At 42.6% G+C, this 20,844-nt stretch overlaps 1 protein-coding gene across 2 annotated transcripts; it reads right to left on the bottom strand.

Annotated features, from left to right (window-relative positions):
* Positions 1–488: 488 nt before the first annotated feature.
* Positions 489–19,950, bottom strand: acad9 (acyl-CoA dehydrogenase family, member 9). Of its 2 annotated transcripts, XM_075461874.1 has the most exons (19): positions 19,743–19,950; positions 19,314–19,461; positions 16,680–16,773; positions 16,240–16,341; positions 14,838–14,944; positions 14,587–14,687; positions 11,158–11,236; positions 10,895–11,066; positions 10,729–10,802; positions 10,568–10,643; positions 10,410–10,480; positions 10,200–10,319; positions 9,986–10,114; positions 8,771–8,850; positions 8,381–8,507; positions 7,905–7,982; positions 2,778–2,906; positions 1,475–1,547; positions 489–1,196 (listed from the first exon to the last, which is right to left on the bottom strand). In XM_075461874.1, the coding sequence occupies exons 1-19, from the start codon at positions 19,763–19,765 to the stop codon at positions 1,096–1,098; spliced, it is 1,884 nt and encodes a 627-aa protein (XP_075317989.1). In that variant the 5' UTR covers positions 19,766–19,950; the 3' UTR covers positions 489–1,095. The 2 variants fall into 2 exon arrangements, with proteins under 2 accessions (XP_075317989.1, XP_075317988.1); XM_075461873.1 differs by lacking the exon at positions 19,743–19,950 and having other exon boundaries at positions 19,314–19,558.
* Between the last annotated feature and the right edge of the window lie 894 nt (positions 19,951–20,844).

The raw sequence follows: 20,844 nt of genomic DNA, 5'->3' as shown, positions 1-20,844 counted from the left end.
TGGAAAGTCAGACAGAACTCAGGATTTACTGACAGATGAGCCAAAGAAGTACTCACTAAGGAAACCAGGCATGATACTGTAGGTACCCAATTTTACTGACAGTCTGCTGGTGGTTGACGCAAATCTTTAAATTAAATTAAAAGTTTGGACACACTGTTGTGAGACATTCTATTCATCTTAAATTTATTTTTAAAAAGTTGGGACGGGTCAACAAAAGGCTGGAAAAGCAAGCGGTACTAAAAAGAAACAGCAGGGGGAAACGTTAGAGCTTGTGTTCCATTGTGAATGATTTTCTGCATCGCTGCCACTCAGAGCAGGTGAGGGCCGGGACCCCTTTTGTTTGGTGGTTGCAGCCTTTCCCTCAACTATCTGCGATGAACCTGGGGAAAGACAAAGCAGAGGAAGAGGAGGGAGCAGCCCCTGCAGACTCAGCAGCACAAACGATGCCGTTCCCAGACACATCTCAAGCAAACACCACCGCGTGGGAGTCCAAGTTAGAAATTTTATTTGCAACAGATCAACACTGGAAAGATACAACGGAAAATAATGAAAGGTGTTTCATGCCAATGCACTATATTCCTGCTAACTTTGGGTGAATTCGGTAAGCAGCATTTGTTCCTGTACAAGCGTCCTGCCTTGCCTCTGACTGACGAGGAGACGGCTGCCTTCACTTCTCAAAAGTAGGCATCCGACATAAAGTCACGCACATCAGCTGTCCGTCCTTTCAAGACCACTACAGTAGCCAGATCGCAAGGAAACTGTACCTCATATTACCTTATATATCAAACTGGCTCATTAAACAGCATTATCTTGTGGGACAGTTCCTTACAGCTACAAAAGTTAAAGAGCACTTCGGGTAGATTCGTCAGAGCAGAAACCTGTTATCCCTAAAGCCAAGCTTCATGAAACACAGCTCAGCTACTTCTATCGATCTTGTAATGAATTAATTCATTTCATAAATAAAGAAAAAAAATTAAAATAAATCACAAAAGTGAGTAAAGTACACAAGTACAGACAAATCATTCAGAATGTAAATTTGCTGGCACACGTGGTCTAGTCCAAGTTAAAGAGCCAGCTCTGGTTACATGGAGGCGCTCAGTACGTTCTCTCCAGAGGGTGGGAGCAGATGTAGGCTCTGTTCTCTAAGACCGCCTGGGCGATTTTCTTGATGTTGGCATCATTGTTCTCTGGAGCATCTGGAACACATTGAGATGACAATTACAAACAATTACTTTCATTTGTTAAACACACATTTCTCATGCGTGAACTCTGGATTAAATGTGGGTCATTAAAAAAACCCAAGAACCTGTACAGTGTGAAGATGAAAAGCAGTGGGGGTGTGAGTGTTGGAATGTGGGGCTTGTTGGGGGAAATTCCACAACACATGTGTGTCTTTTGTAATAAGATGTTGTAAAATAAAGGCAAAAAATAAGGCACGGGCCTGTTCTCAATTACAGTTTGGTGTTTCACTTACGCTTTTGCAGCTGAACCATCAAGTAATTGTTCTTGAAGAAGACGTCATTGCAGAATGTGTTTGCGAGCAGCACCTGAAAAATAATCAACAACCCGGGAGTGTTCATGAGAAATGTGCGAGAGTGCGAGTCCATCTGAGGAACACGACAGACAGCGAATGAAACCAACAGCAAATGTTTGTCGTTTCTAATTTGCTCCACAAAACACAGCACATTTGCACACGCCACCTTCAGCCAACCTCTCCTGGGGCACCAACTCTGCATCACTGGCGAAGAAAGCCCAGCAGCGCCTCTACTTCCTCCGCAAACTCAAGAGAGCGAAAATTCCCACACCTATTCTGAACACCTTCTACCGGGGCACCATTGAAAGCATCCTGACCAGCAGCATCACTGTGTGGGGCGGTAGCTGCACTGCATACAGCATGAAAACACTGCAACGCATTGTGAACACAGCTGGAAAGATCATTGGTGCCCCACTCCCACTCCCCTCCCTGCAAGACACAGACACCACCCGTCTCACCCGGAAAGCAATCTCAATTGCGAACGACACCAGTCACCCTGCACACGGTCTGTTCAGCCTCCTTCCCTCTGGAAGAAGATACAGAAGCCTCCGTTGCCGCACTGCCAGACTCAGGAACAGCTTCATACATGAAGCTGTCAGGAAACTGAACTCTCTCCCATCACTCCCCCCAGCCAGATCCTCCAGACTGACTGAAAGCTGACGATTCTGAGGTCTGACGTTTTCTGGATGAACAATTTTGTGATGCAAATGTATTACTCTGTTGAACGCATATTGTTTTGAGAAGCAAGACGCTTTATTTTTTGGACCCCAGCCAACTAGCCGGACTACCTTCGTGGATGCCAAAACTGGTGGGGTCGCAGGGGGGCTGGAGCCTATCCCAGCGGTCATCGGGCGAGAGGCGGGGTACACCCTGGACAGGCCGCCAGTCCATCACAGGGCCACACAGAGACCGACGAGACGAACAACCACACACGCTCACGCTCAGTACAAACACAGACTTATACAGTATGTCTGGGATTAAATAGCGTGCGTATGGAGGAAGTGATGGGTGTGTCAGTGTGGTCAGGTGACTGAAAGACTGCCTCCTGTAAAAAAGTGAATGGAGTTGAAGATGAACATCAATCCCAGGTGCATCGGAGGCTTTGGAGCTGATGCAGTGCACTGTACATGCTGCTGTGGGCCTAACACGGGATTCAGACCGACTGTGCCTTCCTTTCACTGCGTCACATTTAGCCTCTCACTCATCTGATCTTTGTTAAACAGTGTGTGTGTGGTATACACACCTCATGGTCGTGATTCCTGAGGCCGATGCTGATGGAGCGGCTGGCTCTGGACAGGACAGCAGTCATGGCGTACAGGTTGATCAGAACGTCTGCTACTCTCTTCAGGATGAGCTGCTCGTCCACTATGGTCTGACACCATCAGGAAACAAACAAGAAAACACTCAATGCATCTGCTTAATCCCGTGCAGACGCAGCAGTCACGCCTCTCCTTCTGTTTCTTCACGACTGTGTGAAAAACACTAAACGGGATTCATTCATTTTAGTGCGTACCTCAACACAAAAAACTGAAAAGAAAGATTTGTGTAACACCTAAAATGTGCCTCAAACAGGATCCTGATTTCTTTCTCCTGATCAAAGTGGGGATTAGGGATGGGCACGATTAACAAACGAATTGATAATTGATCGTGAAGAATTTCTGTTTTTAAAAATGACTCAGTTCACTGCAAACACTGCAGAGTTGTGTAGAAGTCCAACACGTCTACCACTCAAATGATGCACCACAGGCCTACTGGTTCTTTTTCTGAGGCTTCGTTAAGTTGCCTAATTAATTGTTAGGTAGGCCATCTCTCTCTCACCCTCTTTTTACTCTGTGCCTGTTGGATAGTTTTTGAGTTACATTTTGACAAATCCTGTCAGACCTATTATGTTTTTGGTTATTGTTTAACATGATTTTTTTTTTTTGTATTATTATTAGGGCTGGGCGAGTTAACTCGTTATTATCGCGTTAACTTGTTAATTATTAAATGCTGATAAATATTTTATCGCGCAGGTTTTATTATTGTAAAAGTCTGTTGAATGCATCACATTCAGTTACAGCAAACACCACGAAGCATGGAGTAATAAAATAAAAACAAACTAGCAGGTGCTCCTCGGTCTCTCTGTGAAGCTCACGGAGCTAACCGGCGCCACTTCCTGTTTTACTTGTTTCAACATAAAAGCATCCGTGGTCTGTTGAAGTACACAAAGTAGTGGAGTAAATGTTTTAGGTCTCTAAAAAGGCAAGTTGCCTGTACGAGACGACAATTTGACATAATGGGGGGCGGCACAAGCAAACCTGCCCTAGAAGGGGATTGTAAATATATTCAAGATTCAAGAGTTTTATTTGTCACATACACAATCATACACAGTACAATGTGCAGTGAAATTCTTCCTTGTCCTGGTACCAATAAAAAGATAATTAAAATTAAATATGAATAAAAAATATAAAATAATAAAAGAAAATGTATATTGTATATTAAAATGTTATATTAAAATGATCATATTAATATTTTGAATATTAAATGTATATATGGAACAATACTGTGATAACAGTGTGCTGTGTTTGGACAAATGGGAAAAGAAATCTGGTTTCAAGGGCAAGTTGATAGAAGCCGATTGTAAGGCGCTGGTGGACAAACTCTGTGTGAGTGTAGCAAGTAAGAGAGGAAAGCAGAAAGAGAGAAAAGTTGCAGCTTCAAATGGCAATAGTGTGGCTCCAGCAAGCTCAGAGAAGGAAAAAAAAAAAGGAGAGATGAGACTGCGTTGCAAGCAGTGGTAGCAACTAAACCTGATGATGAAACTGGAGCCACTTCAGAATAGAATATACTAGCACATAGAATACGAAAGGCAGAAGAAGAAGAGAGAGTATTCAGTAAGGATTGGATTATAATTTTATTAAATTCGACTTGATTTTAACTCGTTTATTTTTTCTGTAAAATGGACTTTTGTTGTGAATTCGCAGTCCAGTCTCACCAGAAAACGAGTTATAGTAATGTCCACTTGTCATGGACATGGTGATGGGTTGACAGATCTACACGGTTGGAACTTTTAATATTCGAGGGTTGAGATTCCCATCATGCTTTGTGAATGTCACAAGTTACAATATTTATGTAGAAGTCACAGAGAGTTAAAAACATCTTAACACCCGATGCAAGGGTTAACGTGGAAGATTTCATAAACAAGCACAGGCAGCTCTGTAATTCATACAGACTCAGAAATGGAAGTCACAATTCAAAGTGCTTTACATAAAATAAAAGCATTGCAGCAGGGAGTGGAAGAAGCATTAAAAATACATAAAAGAATATAAAGAGAAACAAATAAAATCATTTAAATGAATTTAAAAACAAGCAACGGTCTAGATAAGTTAAAAGATAGCGAACACATGAGAACAGAAATGTTTTTAACCTGGATTTAAAAATGTCTCCATTTGGTGAAAGTTTAATCTCCACTGGCAGTTTGTTCCACTTGTTTGCAGCATAACAGCTAAATGCTGCTTCTCCATGTTTAGTCTGGACTCTGGACTGGACCAGCTGACCTGAGTCCTTGGATCTAAGAGCTCTGCTGGGTTTATATTCTCTGAACATATCACAGATGGATTTTGGCCCTAAACCGTTCTGGGATTTGTAAACCATCAGTAGGCTTTTAAAATCTAAAATCTCTTTACAATCTGTTTTAGAGTGCGACCAAACTACACCAAAATCACTTAGTGTAAGCAAAAGGAAGCAGAGGATGTATTTGCCGTCTGGAAACTGTATTCAGGCAGCACAGTGGACTGCAAGAAGGAGGGGATCCAGAAACCCCCTACCAACAACAATTAAAGCAAGCCCTGATGGCTGGCTTTACTCACCCAATTTCAGATTTGATCAGAAAACACAATGTGAATCACTCAACAGACACAGTCACAGAGTGCATGAATTGGGCACAACATGCGCAAAATGTAATAACAAGCAAAAAGAAAAAGGCTGCAGCAGGGAGGCAAAAATAGCGTCAAGCGATTGTGAGGTCGGACTTTTTCTGGACGGACGATCTTGTGATGCAAATGTATTACTCTTTTGAACGCATATTGTTTTGAGAAGCAAAACGCTTTATTTTTCGGGACCCCAGCCAACTAGCTGGACTACCTTCATCAACGCCAAAACTCGGCTGGAACTCTGCTCACAGGACGCAGCAGGGGGTAAGTCAGTGTTCATAAATGATATTGCTAATATGGGATGTCATACAGCTTCATGTCAAAAGAGGCGAACTGTCCCTTTAATCTTACATCAATAGTGCATGAAGGTCAAAACAGAGAAATAAATGCTTTGCGGACAATGGTTCTTCAGAACAGAATGGCTTTAGATCTTCTAACTGCAGCTTCTGGTGGCGTTTGTGTGACGATAAATACTACATGTTGTACCTACATTCCGCACGAAATTGGAACTAATGTATCCGTAGCTATGCAAGGCCTCCGTAACCTTCAAAAGGCCATAGGTCAAGATAATAATGCTCAAGGTCTCGACTTGATGTCCTGGCTGACTTCAGGACCATGGTGGCACATCCTAATGCGAATTACAATACCTATTCTCTGTGTCATGCTTCTACTTTGCCTATTTACAATGTGCATTATTCCTTGTCTTAAATCAGGGATTAACAATATGATGGCAGGGCTGTTTTCAAACTATGTCTTTCTTGTCCAACATGACTCAGCAAGGATACTACAGTCCAAGTGACACCACTACTGAAAACACATTATGTGAATGGTACTAGGTTGATGTTGACTCGTGGGAACTAAAAATGAAAAACAGGAAGGAAATGTTGGAAAAATGTATATAGATTTTCATTTTGAGTAAACAACATTTTATAGACAGACATGTATTGTGTGAACTCTGCTTAGTGTGATACAAAGTAATTAAAGGGAACTGTGAGGAACAGGGTGCTCTGGTCTTCCCATGTAGGAGGATGTGCAACCACTCAACACGTGAGGAACTAGATGTGAGCAAGATGCAACAAATGTTTCACCAGGACAAGATTGTTTTACGTATGCTGATTGTAACTAAGCTGTGTGATAAAAAGAACTACACGGGGAAAGTAGGATGGAGTCGTTTGAGCACAGGTGAAGGAGGAAGTTCTGTCACTCCGTCCGGCTCCCCTTGCAAGTAAAAATACAATCTTGTGCACTGTATGTTTTGTTGATCACTGGGGTTGTCTTGAGTGAACTGTGTTCCAGCTGGGTTAACTTTTAGACCCAACAATCACTTAAAGGCAAAACACACAACTGATAGCAGCAAGTCATTCAAGGAAACAGACAGTGGAGCGAGGCTTCTACATAAAAACTACAGAAAGATGCTGATGTTAAAAGTGTGTTTGCACAACAAATGTTATGGCACTTTCATTCATATGGCAGCACATTTAAAATAAAGCTAAATGCTAAAGGCTATACACTACTTTTGAATTCATTTTTGGATTTTTCGTCCAAAGCGATTAATCGTGATTAATTAGATTAAACATTTTAATTGTTGCCCAGCCCTAATAATTATTATTTTGGAACAAACGCGGGTCAACTGTGTTTAAGAGTGCCGGCTCGCAGCTGCAGGCTCCTCTGCTTTAGAGCGCTGCCATGCACATCTTCAGGTTTAACCACCGAACGGCAGTTTAACCGCCACAAGAGCTGTTCTTCTCCCAATACAGATCTGATCGGGGAAAAACACGCTGCATTTTTTTGCAAGATGTGAGACAGGCCTCAACTCTGACAATGTTTAAATCCAGGCTGAAAACAGTTCTGTTTAGCTGTGCATATGACACCTGAAAGTATTTTATCTGCACTCTTCACTTTTTAATGAATGAATTGATGATTATTTTTTATTGTTTTTTTTATTTATTTTTTTATTTCTTTTTAATGGTTTTATTGCCTTCTTGTGATTTCATGTAGCTGTAAAGCACTTTGAATTACCTTGTGTACGAATTGTGCTCTATAAATAAAATTGCCTTGCCTTGCCATTTTGTATTTTCATTGCATTTTTAATATATAAAAAGTTAAGTAACGCATTTTAATTCATTAAAATTTTTTAATGATTAATCCAAAATTGATCGTTAATTGTCCCGATGATCAAATGCCCACCTCTCATGTGGATTTACTTTAAAGCAAATGTTCACGCCAAAATGATGAGTCCTTTGAGGACACTTATAATGGATCAGAATAAGTGTCAGAAAAAAAAAGTTCAAATAGCTTCTTTGGGAAAAGTGTGATGTCAAAAAGAAAGAAGGAAGGAAAACAACACTGGAGCAGGCGTCACCCGCTGTGAAAGAACCTGAACTGTTCAGACTAAATCTGTTCAGCAGAACTGGAACTTCCAAAGGCCAAAAAACATTCTTCAGTCGATCAAATGTTACCTTTCCATATCTGTACAGCAGGCTCTCCACAGTCGACCCGAAAAGGCTGGCATTCTGCTCAAACTTCTTTGCACTTTCCTTTAAACAGAAACAGAGAAAAGTTACAGAATCTCCATCCATCCATTTTCTATACCCACTTAATCTGTCAGTCGGGCCGCGGGGGGGCTGGAGCCTATCCCAGCGGTCATGGGGCGAGAGGCGGGGTACACCCTGGACAGGCCGCCAGTCCATCACAGGGCCACACAGAGACAGACAACCACACTCACTCCTAAGGACAATTTTAGAGAACCTAACATGCATGCTTTTGGACAGCGGGAGGAAGCCGGAGTACCCGGAGAGAACTCACCCATACACGGGGAGAACATGCAGACTGCACACAGCTGGGAGTTGAACCTGGAACCCTCCCGCTGTGAGGCGGCGGTGCTAACCACCACACCACCGTGCAGAATCTGTTTGGCTTAAATTACAGCTCTTACTTCCAAGCTGGGATGCACCACGCCGTCCTTTCCTGTCAGGCCGAGGTCCACTGAACCTCCCAGGGACGTCTTCAGTTTCTTGCCGACCATGCTCATGGCAAGGCCTATATTCCCTTTCTTCATCTCCCTGGAGGCAGAGGAAAGGAAAGGCTGAGAGAAGAGGCTCTGCTCGCTATCCAACTGAAAGTGTCATGTGGATGTAAGACCACACAGAAACTAAAAGGTTGAGATAGACCGCTGAGTGATTAGCACTTTAGAATTACAAAGATTACATGTTACAGGCTCCCTTTTTGTTCTCTAGCCATCTCCTGTCATGTTATGTTACAGCATTACACTGAAATCCATTTTGATTGGGTTCTTTCCACATTCTTCATAATATCAGATACATACTTGATTTTCCCTGTGAGCACTTTGCCAGCGTACTGCATTCCGGTGAGGGCAACATACATCCTCAGGATTTCATTTGTCCCCTGGACAGAGCAGACAAACAGGAAAAGGTTTACACTCATTTCACCAAATCTACGAGGCAAGTCATTGGGTGAACAACACACTGAAAACCTGTGTGTGTCTCTGCAGTTAGGGAGAACAGGGAGCAGCAGAGTTTGCTTCCACACATGAGGAACCACTGAGAAGGACTGGAAAGTTTTCAGCGATAACGCAACATTTTGACACTTTGCTGCTGTACAGCTGTCCACTGATGGTTAGGGATGGGAATCGAAAGCCGGTTCTTGTTGAGAACTGGTTCCCAGTGTTTCAATTCCTTGGAATCGTTTGGCGATTTTGCAAACGATTCCCTTATCGATCCCAGTGGGCGCGAATGACGTCACCACGCAGCGTTGCGTGGCGAGTCCAGTGCAGCCAGCAGTCAACAGTAAACATGGCGCCCAAGCGGTACAAACGCTCGAAAGTTTGGTTACACATCCCTAAAAAAGACGACAACAGGGCAACTTGCAAAGTGAATATTTCACCAAAGGGAGGAAATACTACCAACATGCAATAACTATGAATGAATGTCGCGTTTTCGATCTGCTCCGGACTAACGTTGGTGAATCTGAACCCAGCAACATTAGCATGTCCTCGGCTAACACTGCAGGTAACTAACTAACTAACACTGCCTATCATGTTAGCGCCATTTGCCTGATTGTAAAAGCTGCTGTTAGTAACGGTTAAGGTTAAATGAATGCCTTCTCAGGCATTACATTTAGATGAAATCATGAGAGACAGAGCCTGACTGGCTCAGAGCCAGAGGCTGGTGGTACTACCCCCAGTTCACCTCTACCTCCAGCTTCTCCTTTCACCAGAGCAGGGAAGAGTTAAATTACCCAGGCCATGATAGACATTTGTAAGGGTTTGTAAGGTCATGACTCGTGTTACTTCTAAACTAAACAAAGTTGATGCTAATCGACCGGTTTGTTGTCCTTTTTCTCCAAATGAGAATCGATAAGGGAACCGATAAAGAACCGAATCGTTAAGCAGAATCGAAAATGGAATTGGAATCGTAAAAATCTTAGCAATTCCCATCCCTACTGATGTGACAGCAGAAGTTCAGATGTGTGCTCTGTTGAAAGGGACAAGAATTCAACACATGTATAATTATCAGAGTACCTCAAAGATAGGCAAGATGCGACAGTCCCTCACGTAGCGCTCGAAGGGATAGTTCTTCGTGTAGCCCAGACCTCCGAGGACCTGCAGAGCCTCGCTGACACAAATCCAGCCTCCCTCTGAGCTGAACACCTTCACAGAAGGCAGATACAACGCATCATCACGTGTTCCTCAGACTGGTTCACATCAACAGAAAAAGGTGACAAACTTTCCCAACCTTGACCATGGCAGCCTCAAGAGAACAATCTGGAACTCCTGGTCTGTCCATCATGCCCGCTGTCAGGTACGCCATGCTCTCCATCACAAAGGCGTTCAGAGCCATCATGGCAAACTTCTCCTGCAGTAACAGGATGCACAGAGTGTTCAATCACGTCTGACCACAGAGAAGGGCGGCTCTGGATCGCACTGAGGGACAACTCCACCGTACCTGGATCATGCCAAACTCGCTCAGGTTCTTGTTAAACTGCTTTCTGGTTGCAGCATACTCAGAGGTCAGTTCTACAGAGAGCCAGAGAGCGAACAATGGGGTGAAGAAAGCGTGCAAACAAGAGCTGAACTCACCTCAAAAAGAAAGAATTTGTTTACCCATCAGTTTTTTTATCATTCCCGCAGATGAACTGCCCATGCTGAACCTCCCCGAGTTCAGGATGTTCATGGCGATCTGTCCAACACCAAGCAGAAGGTCACCCACACCTTGCAGATACAGTCACGCACAACAGTTTGCTCCATGATGGGATAAAGCTTACCTTGAATCCACTTCCTACTTCTCCTATTACATTTTCCACAGGCACAGGAACGCTGTCAAATGACACCTCGCAAGCTTGGAAAACAAGACAAAAAAATGTAACTGGAACTGGCGAGAAAAAACCCACAAATAACCTCAGCTGCCCCGGGTGGAAATGGCAGGCTTACTATTGGAACCCCTGATGCCCAATTTGTCCTCAGGCTTGCCACTGCTGATGCCCCCAAAAGCCCTCTCAACAATGAAAGCAGAAATCTTGTCTTTCTTCACGCCATCCACTTCCACCTCAGTCCTGGCAAACACTGTCATAACATCTGCAAACCCTCCGTTTGAGATCCAAATCTGACAAAGACACATCAAGACAGCGGACCTCCGGTTAGTCCCAGGTAAAGAGAATTTGGCTTCAACACTTTCTGAGCGTGGTTCCTCCTACCTTTGACCCACTGATCAGGTAATGTTTTCCATCTTCAGACAGGGTGGCACGGGTCTGAATGGAAGCTGCATCACTTCCACTGAAACAGTAGAGCGCAGGTCAGGTTAATCCAGCTGTTCTGACACCGAAAGCTTTCAAACATCAAGCTTACAAATCGCGGTCAGAAGATTTCTGGTAACGTCACGATCGGGGCTTTTACTGCAGACACGGAGTGTGTTCAGAGCTGGACGTCTCTGGGATGATCACATTTTTTTGTGTGTCTTAGAGAGCGAACAATGACCTCTAGAAGTTGTCGATCTGTCATTTTTTGCTCAGCAGATTAAGTTCAGGCAGAGCTGAGAAGCCTATGTGAGTTACAGAAAATTATAAAGTGACCATTTAACAAAGACATAACAAAAACTTTGCAAAGATGCCCCATTCCTGTGTAGATTTCTGAAATATCAGGTTGTCATGATCAGAATTCTGGGAAGAGTTTGTTAACATCCAGCTCCCGATAATGCCACATGACAGCAAAATAGAAAGACGTGGGATTTAACTTAAAGTACCGTTCAAAACTCGAGTCACTCCTCATTTCTGCATTTACTGCTTGGGAAACGAGAAATGGGTACAGCAATCAATTCAAACTCGTGCAGACAGAAATGGAAATACAATATATGAGACAAAATCTGAATTTAAACAGTTCAAACAAGCTTGAAAATCTAGATTTGGTGTGTCCACCCTTATTCTTTAACACACTCTGAACCCTCTCAGACATTCAAATTAAAAAAAAACTTTATTTTATTATCAAATGCACTTTATGTGGGCGTCTCCCAGTCTTCTCTCAGCCCCCTTCAGCTGGTGCAGAACGCTGCTGCCCGTCTTTTAACCAACACCAACAGACGTGTGCACATCACTCCTGTTCTTAACTCCCTCCATCGGCTTCCTGTCCTTTATAGAGCTGATTTTAAACTTTTAATGTTTGTTTTTAAAGCTCTTAACGGCCTCGCCCCATCGTATTTATCTGAGCTTTTAACAGTCCTGGTAGAGCTCTGAGGTCAACAAATCAATTTTTGTATAGCCATGGACAAATTGACATACTTGATCAAGGGGAAATATAATAGATTTGTTAAGATCTGGGATTCGTTTATGGAGTTTTTGGAGGGAGGGGGTTTGTCGGAGATTGTATAACTTATTTTCTTTTTTCTTCTTCTTCTGCTCATGTTATTCTTTTTACTTTCTTCATTAATGTTAATTTCCGGATTTTGTATCTACTTACTGTTGTGCTTGATGAATATGTCTGTTAATGTGCCTTCTTTTGTTTTTGTATGTGGTTGTTTGTTAATTAAAAGAAAAAAAATCAATAAAGATATTTGTAAAAAAAAAAAAAAAATTAAAAAAAATTAAAAAAAAATAAATAAATTTTTGCTGGAGGTCAGAATACAAACCCTGGGGTGACCGAGCATTTTTCCGTCGCTGCCCCCAGGCTCTGGAATAAGCCCCCCGTCCAGCTGCGTCTTATTTCTGACCTGGGCCTCTTCAAATCTAGGCTAAAAAAACTACTTATTTAGGATTGCTTTTAATACCCAGTAGTATGATGACACTTTTATCTTATTTGATTTTGTTGTATTTTATTGCTTTCACTGTTCTTTTATTGGTTTTATTTGTTTATACTTATTCTTCTCTATTTATTACCTGCTGTAAAGCACTGTTAAAATTGGCTTTGTTCTTAGACATTATGAATGAAATAGGGCTCAGTACTTTTCCATTTGACCTAAAGTGATCCAGGAGTAGAAAGACAAAACAGTTAGGAAAGCCTGGGAAAGCAAGGGCAGATTCACACACACACATTGTTTGGCTGATCCAGAGAATATGACGAAGCATGTTGAACCTACTCATGTCCAATCATACTCGGTCGAATGCGAGTCCAACCTGTGCAATAAGTACAGATGATAACCGGAAATCAGGGCCAGTCTGACAGACTTCCTGCGGGAGCTCTGTTCCACTGAGCCCAGCGCTGATATGCTTTGATGTGTGACTACCAATAAACACTTCATTTTCACTTGAATTACTGCGGTCCGTTCTTGAGCTTCCTACTAAAAGAACCGAATCTAACAGCACTTTGGTACATCGTAATGATTGTCTATAAAGGGCTGTAGAAATAAGGTACATTTACAGTTATCCTCGGGGGGTAATTAAAAGGAGGCACGTAGAGCAGACAGAGTACAGAAGTCGTCTTCAGGAACAGTTCTCCAGGCTTCTTGAAGGAAATCCCAAATAGTGATGGGAATCGAAAACCGGTTCTTGTTGAGAACCGGTTCCCAGTGTTTCAATTCCTTGGAATCGTTTGGCGATTTAGCAAACGATTCCCTTATCGATTCCAGTGGGCGCGAATGACGTCACCACGCAACGTTGCGTGGCGAGTCCAGTGCAGCCAGCAGCCAACAGTAAACATGGCGCCCAAGCGGTACAAACGCTCGAAAGTTTGGTTACACATCCCTAAAAAAGACGACAACAGGGCAACTTGCAAAGTGAATATTTCACCAAAGGGAGGAAATACTGCCAACATGCAATAACTATGAATGAATGTCGCGTTTTCGATCTGCTCCGGACTAACGTTGGTGAATCTGAACCCAGCAACGTTAGCAACGTTAGCATGTCCTCGGCTAACACTGCAGGTAACTAACTAACTAACTAACACTGCCTATCATGTTAGCACCATTTGCCTGATTGTAAAAGCTGCTGTTAGTAACGGTTAAGGTTAAATTAATGCCTTCTCAGGCATTACATTTAGATGAAATCATGAGACAGAGCCTGACTGGCTCAGAGCCAGAGGCTGGTGGTACTACCCCCAGTTCTCCTCTACCTCCAGCTTCTCCTTTCACCAGAGCAGGGAAGAGTTCAATTACCCAGGCCATGATAGACCAATGTGGACCTCACCGTTGTTGGGTTTGTAAGGTCATGACTCGTGTTACTTCTAAACTAAACAAAGTTGATGCTAATCGACCGGTTTGTTGTCCTTTTTTTCCAAATGAGAATCGATAAGGGAACCGATAAAGAACCGAATCATTAAGCAGAATCGAAAATGGAATTGGAATCGTAAAAATCTTAGCAATTCCCATCTCTAATCCCAAAGCTCTTCTTCGGCTGCTTTTTGTTCCGTTCTCTGCCAACATGATTGACTGCTTGAATAATGTTGAGCTCCGGGCTCTGGGGAGGATTCATCCCTCCATCAGACCTGTTGCCACTGATTTTCAGTGCACTTTTTGCTTTGAGATCATGCACTTTTTTGCAGATTTTTAACAGAAGTTAAGTGTATGACAGTGATGTCACACTCCAAGGTGTCCTGATATAAAACAGAACTGCTGTTTGTTTATCTCTGAACCCTGTGTTGTGTATCAGACTCAGAAAAACCTTAAAAGTGAGATATGAGTGAGGTGTTAGTGTCTTTACCTTCCAGGCTCTGTCAGACAGAAGGCCGCCACATGTTCTCCTGAAGACAGCTTGGGCAGATACTTCTGCTTCTGAGCTTCATTACCTGCCAGCAGAATCCCCTGAAACCCCACAAAGCCATCAACACAATGCCTCAAAAAGCCGCTCAATCTGCTATACTTCTAATGTCTTCAAAGAGTAAAAGTTCAACAAATTGCCCTCACTTTTCCCCTCACAGACATGCAGTGGTTTCATGTATTTTCAACTATTACCTTGAGTCCAATAGCTTGATGTGCAGCCAGAGTTACAGCAATAGAGCCGTCTAACGCAATGATCTCATTCAGACGTGCATACATGGTGTTGGACAGTCCAAGACCACCTGGTATTTGAAAACAAAGACAAGAGAAACCGCCTTATGGTATATGCATACTTTTCCTAAGCAACATTATCAAATAAAATAAAATAAAATAAAATTCCCAGGACAGGGACGTCTGGGTTTCTCTGCTCAAGCTGCTGCCCCCGCGACCCGATCCCCGGACAAGTGGAAGATGATGGATGGATGGATGGATGGAAAATAAAATTTATTTATATAGCACATTTCATGTACAAACAATTCAAAGTGCTTTACATAAAATAAAAGCATTGCAGCACGGAGTGGAAGAAGCATTAAAATACATAAAAGAATATAAAGAGAAACAAATAAAATCATTTAAATGAATTTAAAAACAAGCAACAGTCCAGATAAGTTCAAAGATATCGTGCAGATTTCATGCATAGACACATGAGAACAGAAATGTCTTTAACCTGGATTTAAAAATGTCTCCATTTGGTGAAAGTTTAATCTCCACTGGCAGTTTGTTCCACTTGTTTGCAGCATAACAGCTAAATGCTGCTTCTCCATGTTTAGTCGGGACTCTGGACTGGATTTATCCCAGCCATCTGAGACATGAACACCACGTTTGTGGCTCTATGGGTCATGCTATCTGCAGTCACTCTTCAGCTCAGGTGTTGATTCAGTAAAGATGAGTTTGGACCTTTCATGCAAAACTCTGCTGCCTTCCAAAAAAAAAAAAACAACTGAATTTTTATACGAACCATTCTGAACGCCAGCCAAAGACAGACACGAGTTCCACGGAAGAGATTCGATTAGTTTCGTGCTTAAAGTCATGACAGCATCACTGCATTACTGGATTTATAGTGGTGGGAAAAAGAAAGTAGGAACTCTTTCAGATTGAAGTTCTTACATATCAGACGGAACAGAAAACCACCTGGTTCAATCTGAGACGAACAGCAACACGGGACACATTACACTGTTATTATTTACTGATAAAAACTGAGCCAAAACGCAGAAGCAGTGTGTGAAAAACTAAGTCAATATTTATTGTTTTCTTAGGGGAAGTAGCAGCCAGATGCTCATAATCAAATACACACGATTAATAGATCAAAGGTGGGCAGAAGTTCTGTCAGTTTCTAGGTGTGTGTTAACACGATGCCAAGGAGGAAAGACATCAGCAATGATCTCAGAGAAGCAGCTGTTGCTGCCCATCAATCTGGGAAGTATACAAGTGTACGGGTCTGTACGTTTTGTTGCATGTATGTCTTATATGAACCTTAATTATCCCGAAACGAGCAAGTAGCCGGAGGCAGGACACTACGAACAAACATTCATCTCACCATACTCCTCAGGAACCATGATTCCAAACAGCCCGAGCTCTTTCAACCCATTCAGAGTCTCTGGAGGGATTTTGGCTTCTTGATCAATCTTTGCTGAGTCGACTGTAAAAAACAAAAAAACAAAAAGTAGATTTAATTAAGTAACCAAGAGGCATCGGATCCCAAAATCAAATCAAATTTATTTATATAGCACATTTCATGTACAAACAATTCAAAGTGCTTTACATAAAATAAAAGCATTGCAGCTGGGAGTGGAAGAAGCATTAAAATACATAAAAGAATATAAAGACAAACAAATGAAATCATTTAAATTAATTTAAAAACAAGCAACAGTCAAGATAAGTTAAAAGTTAAAAATCAGATTAAAATTAAATTAAAAAATGTAATTAAATTAAATTAAAATCAGAATGAATATGCAGCTACACTGCGTCTTCTCTCACCTTCCTCGCTGAAGAACTTCTCCACTGGTGCAACAAACTGCTTGATCTCCTCCAGCTCTTCATTTCCAATTTCTGGGTAAGGGAAGACCTCAGCCTGGAGGACAGAACAGGGTATCTTCAGACAAAATAGTTAACCGCGTTCAACATTGGGAATGGTTAGGGTATTTTCGCAATATAGTGACTTCTAAGGGTGCTTCGTGGCTTCCACAGTACTCAACAAATGTAGCCTGCTCTGAGGAATCCCGTCTCTGCTACAGGTGCCGATGGTGGGCTCACAACTTGGTATTAACATGACCCACCCAGGCTTCTGCTGGTGGTATTACTTGGTCTAAAGCTTAGAAGTTGGCTCTGTGCTACGTAACGCAGCACTAACCTGTCCATTTACTATCTCATGGTGCCAATGACAGAGTTCTGAAGGAATGGATGGTCACAAAGATCGTTTCTGTACCTTGGCTAATGCATTGTCTGAACCCATTAAAGTCCCATCACAAGCTGGAACAGATCCAGCCTCACGTGATGCTGCCATCTACCTGCCTCAGCGTGCTCACTCCCACCTGCAGGGTCGAGGTGGCACTGTGAGAATCCTGCCACTTGATTTCTCCAGTGCCTTCAACCCGTTCTGTAGAGTGAGAAGCTGCTCGGGGTGGGTGTCAGACACCTCAATTTGATTGGCCGGGGGAACACCCTGTCTGATGTGGTGGTCAGTAACATAGGTACAACACACGGAACTGTCCTGTCTCCATTCCTGTTCACTTTGTACACCTCAGATTTTCACTCTGCAGAAGTTCTCTGATGACTCTGCAGTGGCGTGTCAAGATCTCGGCCCGTTGGCATGCATCAAGCAAAGAAAACAGCAAAGGAGACGGCTGAAAGTACTAAAATTGGGTTAAGAACTGTCCAACACATTATTTGAAACTGGAAAGATAGTGGGGAACCATCATCTTCGTGGAAGCAATGTGATCGGAAATAAACCTTGAATGATCAGGATTGGCAAAGGAAATTCAAGGGATTGGGACAAAACAGCTGTGTGGACTTTAGAAAAAGACCTATCAGTGACGCTAATGGGAAAATAAAAGGCTTCAATTTGCAAAGGAGCATAAAGAATTATGGAAGATGGTCATGTGGTCTGATGAGTCCAGATTTTCCCTGTTCCAGAGTGATGGGAGCGTCAGTGGAAGAAGAGAGGCGGAGGAAGTCGTGCACCCATCCTGCCTGGTGCCCACCGTACACGCCTGTGGGGGCAGTGCTGTGATCTGGGGTTTCTGCAGGTCGAGGGTCGAGGTTCAGCAACGTTATGTGCCAAAAGAACGAGGTCAGCTGACCACCTGAATATACTGAATGGCCAAGTCATTCCATCAGCAGATTTTTACTTCCCCGATGGCACGGGCATATTCCAAGATAAAAATGCCCGGATTCAGCTGTGAAAGAGCGCTTCAGGGAGCAGGAGACATGTTTTTCCCACATGGATTAGTCCACCAGAGTCCAGACCTTTACCCCATTGAGCATCTTTCCGCAGCGGTCCAACTCTCCCGTCATCATTACAAGATCTTGGCGATAAATGCATGCAACTCTGGACAGAAATAAATATTGTGACTTTACAAAACTTATTGAAACGATGCGACAGGGAACGTGTGCCGTAATCAGAGCTAAAGGGGGTCCAACATGGGCAGTGTTTAACTGACTAATCTTGGGACCATCTGTAGATACAGTTCTATTATTAATTATTTTATTATAATATTATTTTGCATATAATATTTTCATCTTTTGCATTGGGACTACCCAATTACTGCGAGGACAAAACTATTCCCCTTGTGGGATAAACAAAGTATCCATCTAGCTATCTATCAATATATTTATATATATATTACGCTAATGCACTATAAAACAAAAGTTTTTCCTCAGTGTCGAGCTTTCTCTGTCCTTGCATCTCTCTCGCTTCCCTGCTTAAAGATGTCAGGAGAAGCCAGAGAGGGAAGCACGGAGACATGCTGCCATCACGGAAATGGGAAGCAATCGAGCACAAACCAAACTGCTGCTGTTAATGAGTCCAGTGTTCTTAGGTGGCCTCCACAGTCAATTAATCTTATTCTACAAGAACACCATTGTGATGTGGCAGAACATGAGATTATGAGGTGACACAATGGCAGAAATGATGTGATGAATCAACCTGCAGCAGAATCACAACATCTGGCTGAATACATGACAGCTGGCCTGAGCCTTTGAGAGTAAATGGGGGCTGCACCCAGCATAATATACATTTCTCTGACTAGGTGTAGTCTGTGATGCTCCATATTTTACGGAGGAAGAATACCTTACTTACTTACTTACTTACATTACTGCAACAGTTTATTGGACACAGTCGGCCCCGTAGCGTAGAGCTAATTAAAGCTTTTTAAGTGCAGTAATTTCACTGTTCTTCCTGCATTAAAGACAAAAAGTTTCTGATATGTTTTCCAGGTGTAGCACCATAGTTTTCTCCGCACTAGTTGGCAAAAGCGGAAGCAAACATAAGCAGTGATGTGTTAAGTTTAGTTTAAATTAAGCTTTTATTTGACAGGAAGCAATCAGTGATAGGGAAAAAAAACAGAATTAAGAATTAGTTGACTGTTATTCAGCGGGATTCAGTGACGTTACCTTGTTCACCTGACCTAGGAACAGATCCTTGGCATACGCGAGGTTTCTTGAATGAGTTTTGATACCCCTCTGCTGCTGGAGATGAAGCGCTTCTTTTCTGGCATGCCTCAGATGGCAGGGAAGCAGCTGCTTACCGATGGGCAAAGTTCTGGACAAGACAAAAAACCTGTTCACGTTCATCTTTCCTTCCTCCGCCAAGAGCCTCTACTTCATAACGTCCAGAGACCTATTACCAAACACTGCCAGCGTACCTTTCACCCGTTTCTGGCTCATGTTGATGACGTACACAGATTGCTTCGAAATGCATTCGGGGTGCCTCGTAAACAGTAACTTTCGCATATATAAATACGGTTGAACAATTATTTAGATGATTTGGGCGGCATAGTTAAAGATGTAAAAGTACAAATTGAAAAAAAATGAATACTTTACCGAATTATTGAGATTAATTTCATGTCTTCTCACCGATGTATGATGACCTTGATCACAGAAACAAAAGTTTAAAAAGGACTTGAGTCGGTCTACAATGGTAATTCTAAGTTGGCCTCCACGTAGTCAATAATAAACTTGACTTCAATAGTTTAATCCAAACAGAACAAAGAATTTAAGGATAAAAAGGTGCTCGTGTATGTTTGTCTCTCCCCTGTGTAAGGCGTATTTGCTGCAGTACTGGAACGCAGCACAACTATACTTTTAACCACTAGATACTAGCAGCAGATCGCCACTAGGTGGCACAATATGCAAAGGCAACAGCTTCCAAGCTGGCTAAACAAGCCAAACGTATGGGAACTTCTTCTTTTATAACTCTCTCTCTTTTAAAGGTGTCAATCAACAAGTGGGCCGATTTCAGCTCTCATGAAATATATCTAACAGTAAAAGAAAGGAAAAACTCGCCATGCTTTCTACCAATGGTAATATTACAAAAACAAAAAAGTAAACAAACTGCTGGTCTGTATTCCTGAACTAAATGTATATGTACATAAAGCAAACCAGTCTTTGCTGGCAGAGCGAATGAACCCCTCTACGGTCCCTCCCAGCCACACGCTGACGTCATCCTGCTGACACTGAGGATGTGACCCTGAGAGCTTGAATCTATATTTAGTTCCAACCTCAAGGGCCAGACAGACAAACAGGGCTAACTGTCACTCGGACCACCTGCCACAGTCAGGCAGGCGGCCAAGGCATGCTGGTTGTGCACTGCTGTGCTGACCTTCTTTAGCAGTGACACGTTCCAGAGAATTTTGTTTTGATGTTGATAGCTAAGTACCTCGGTGTCCCTGCTGGCCTCTGTGGGGCGAAGGGTAAAACACAAACATGTAAGCATCACATATAGACTGGGCTGGAAACTGAAAGCTACTACAGAGGACACGGGCGTCCTGTCCTCAGAATTGTTTTTAGAATTAGGGGGATTTTAAAGGGAAACTCCACATATATCATACAGGAAGGTCAGTGCAGTCGTCATAAAGGAGAAGGTTGAGAAAATGTTCTTCTTCTCCTATATCTTTATATATTTTCGCTGACTGGACCAAAAATA

This window comes from Odontesthes bonariensis, chromosome 3, assembly GCF_027942865.1.
Source record: "Odontesthes bonariensis isolate fOdoBon6 chromosome 3, fOdoBon6.hap1, whole genome shotgun sequence".
NCBI classification, from domain to species: domain Eukaryota; kingdom Metazoa; phylum Chordata; class Actinopteri; order Atheriniformes; family Atherinopsidae; genus Odontesthes; species Odontesthes bonariensis.
This window is presented reverse-complemented; position numbering and strand designations above follow the sequence as displayed.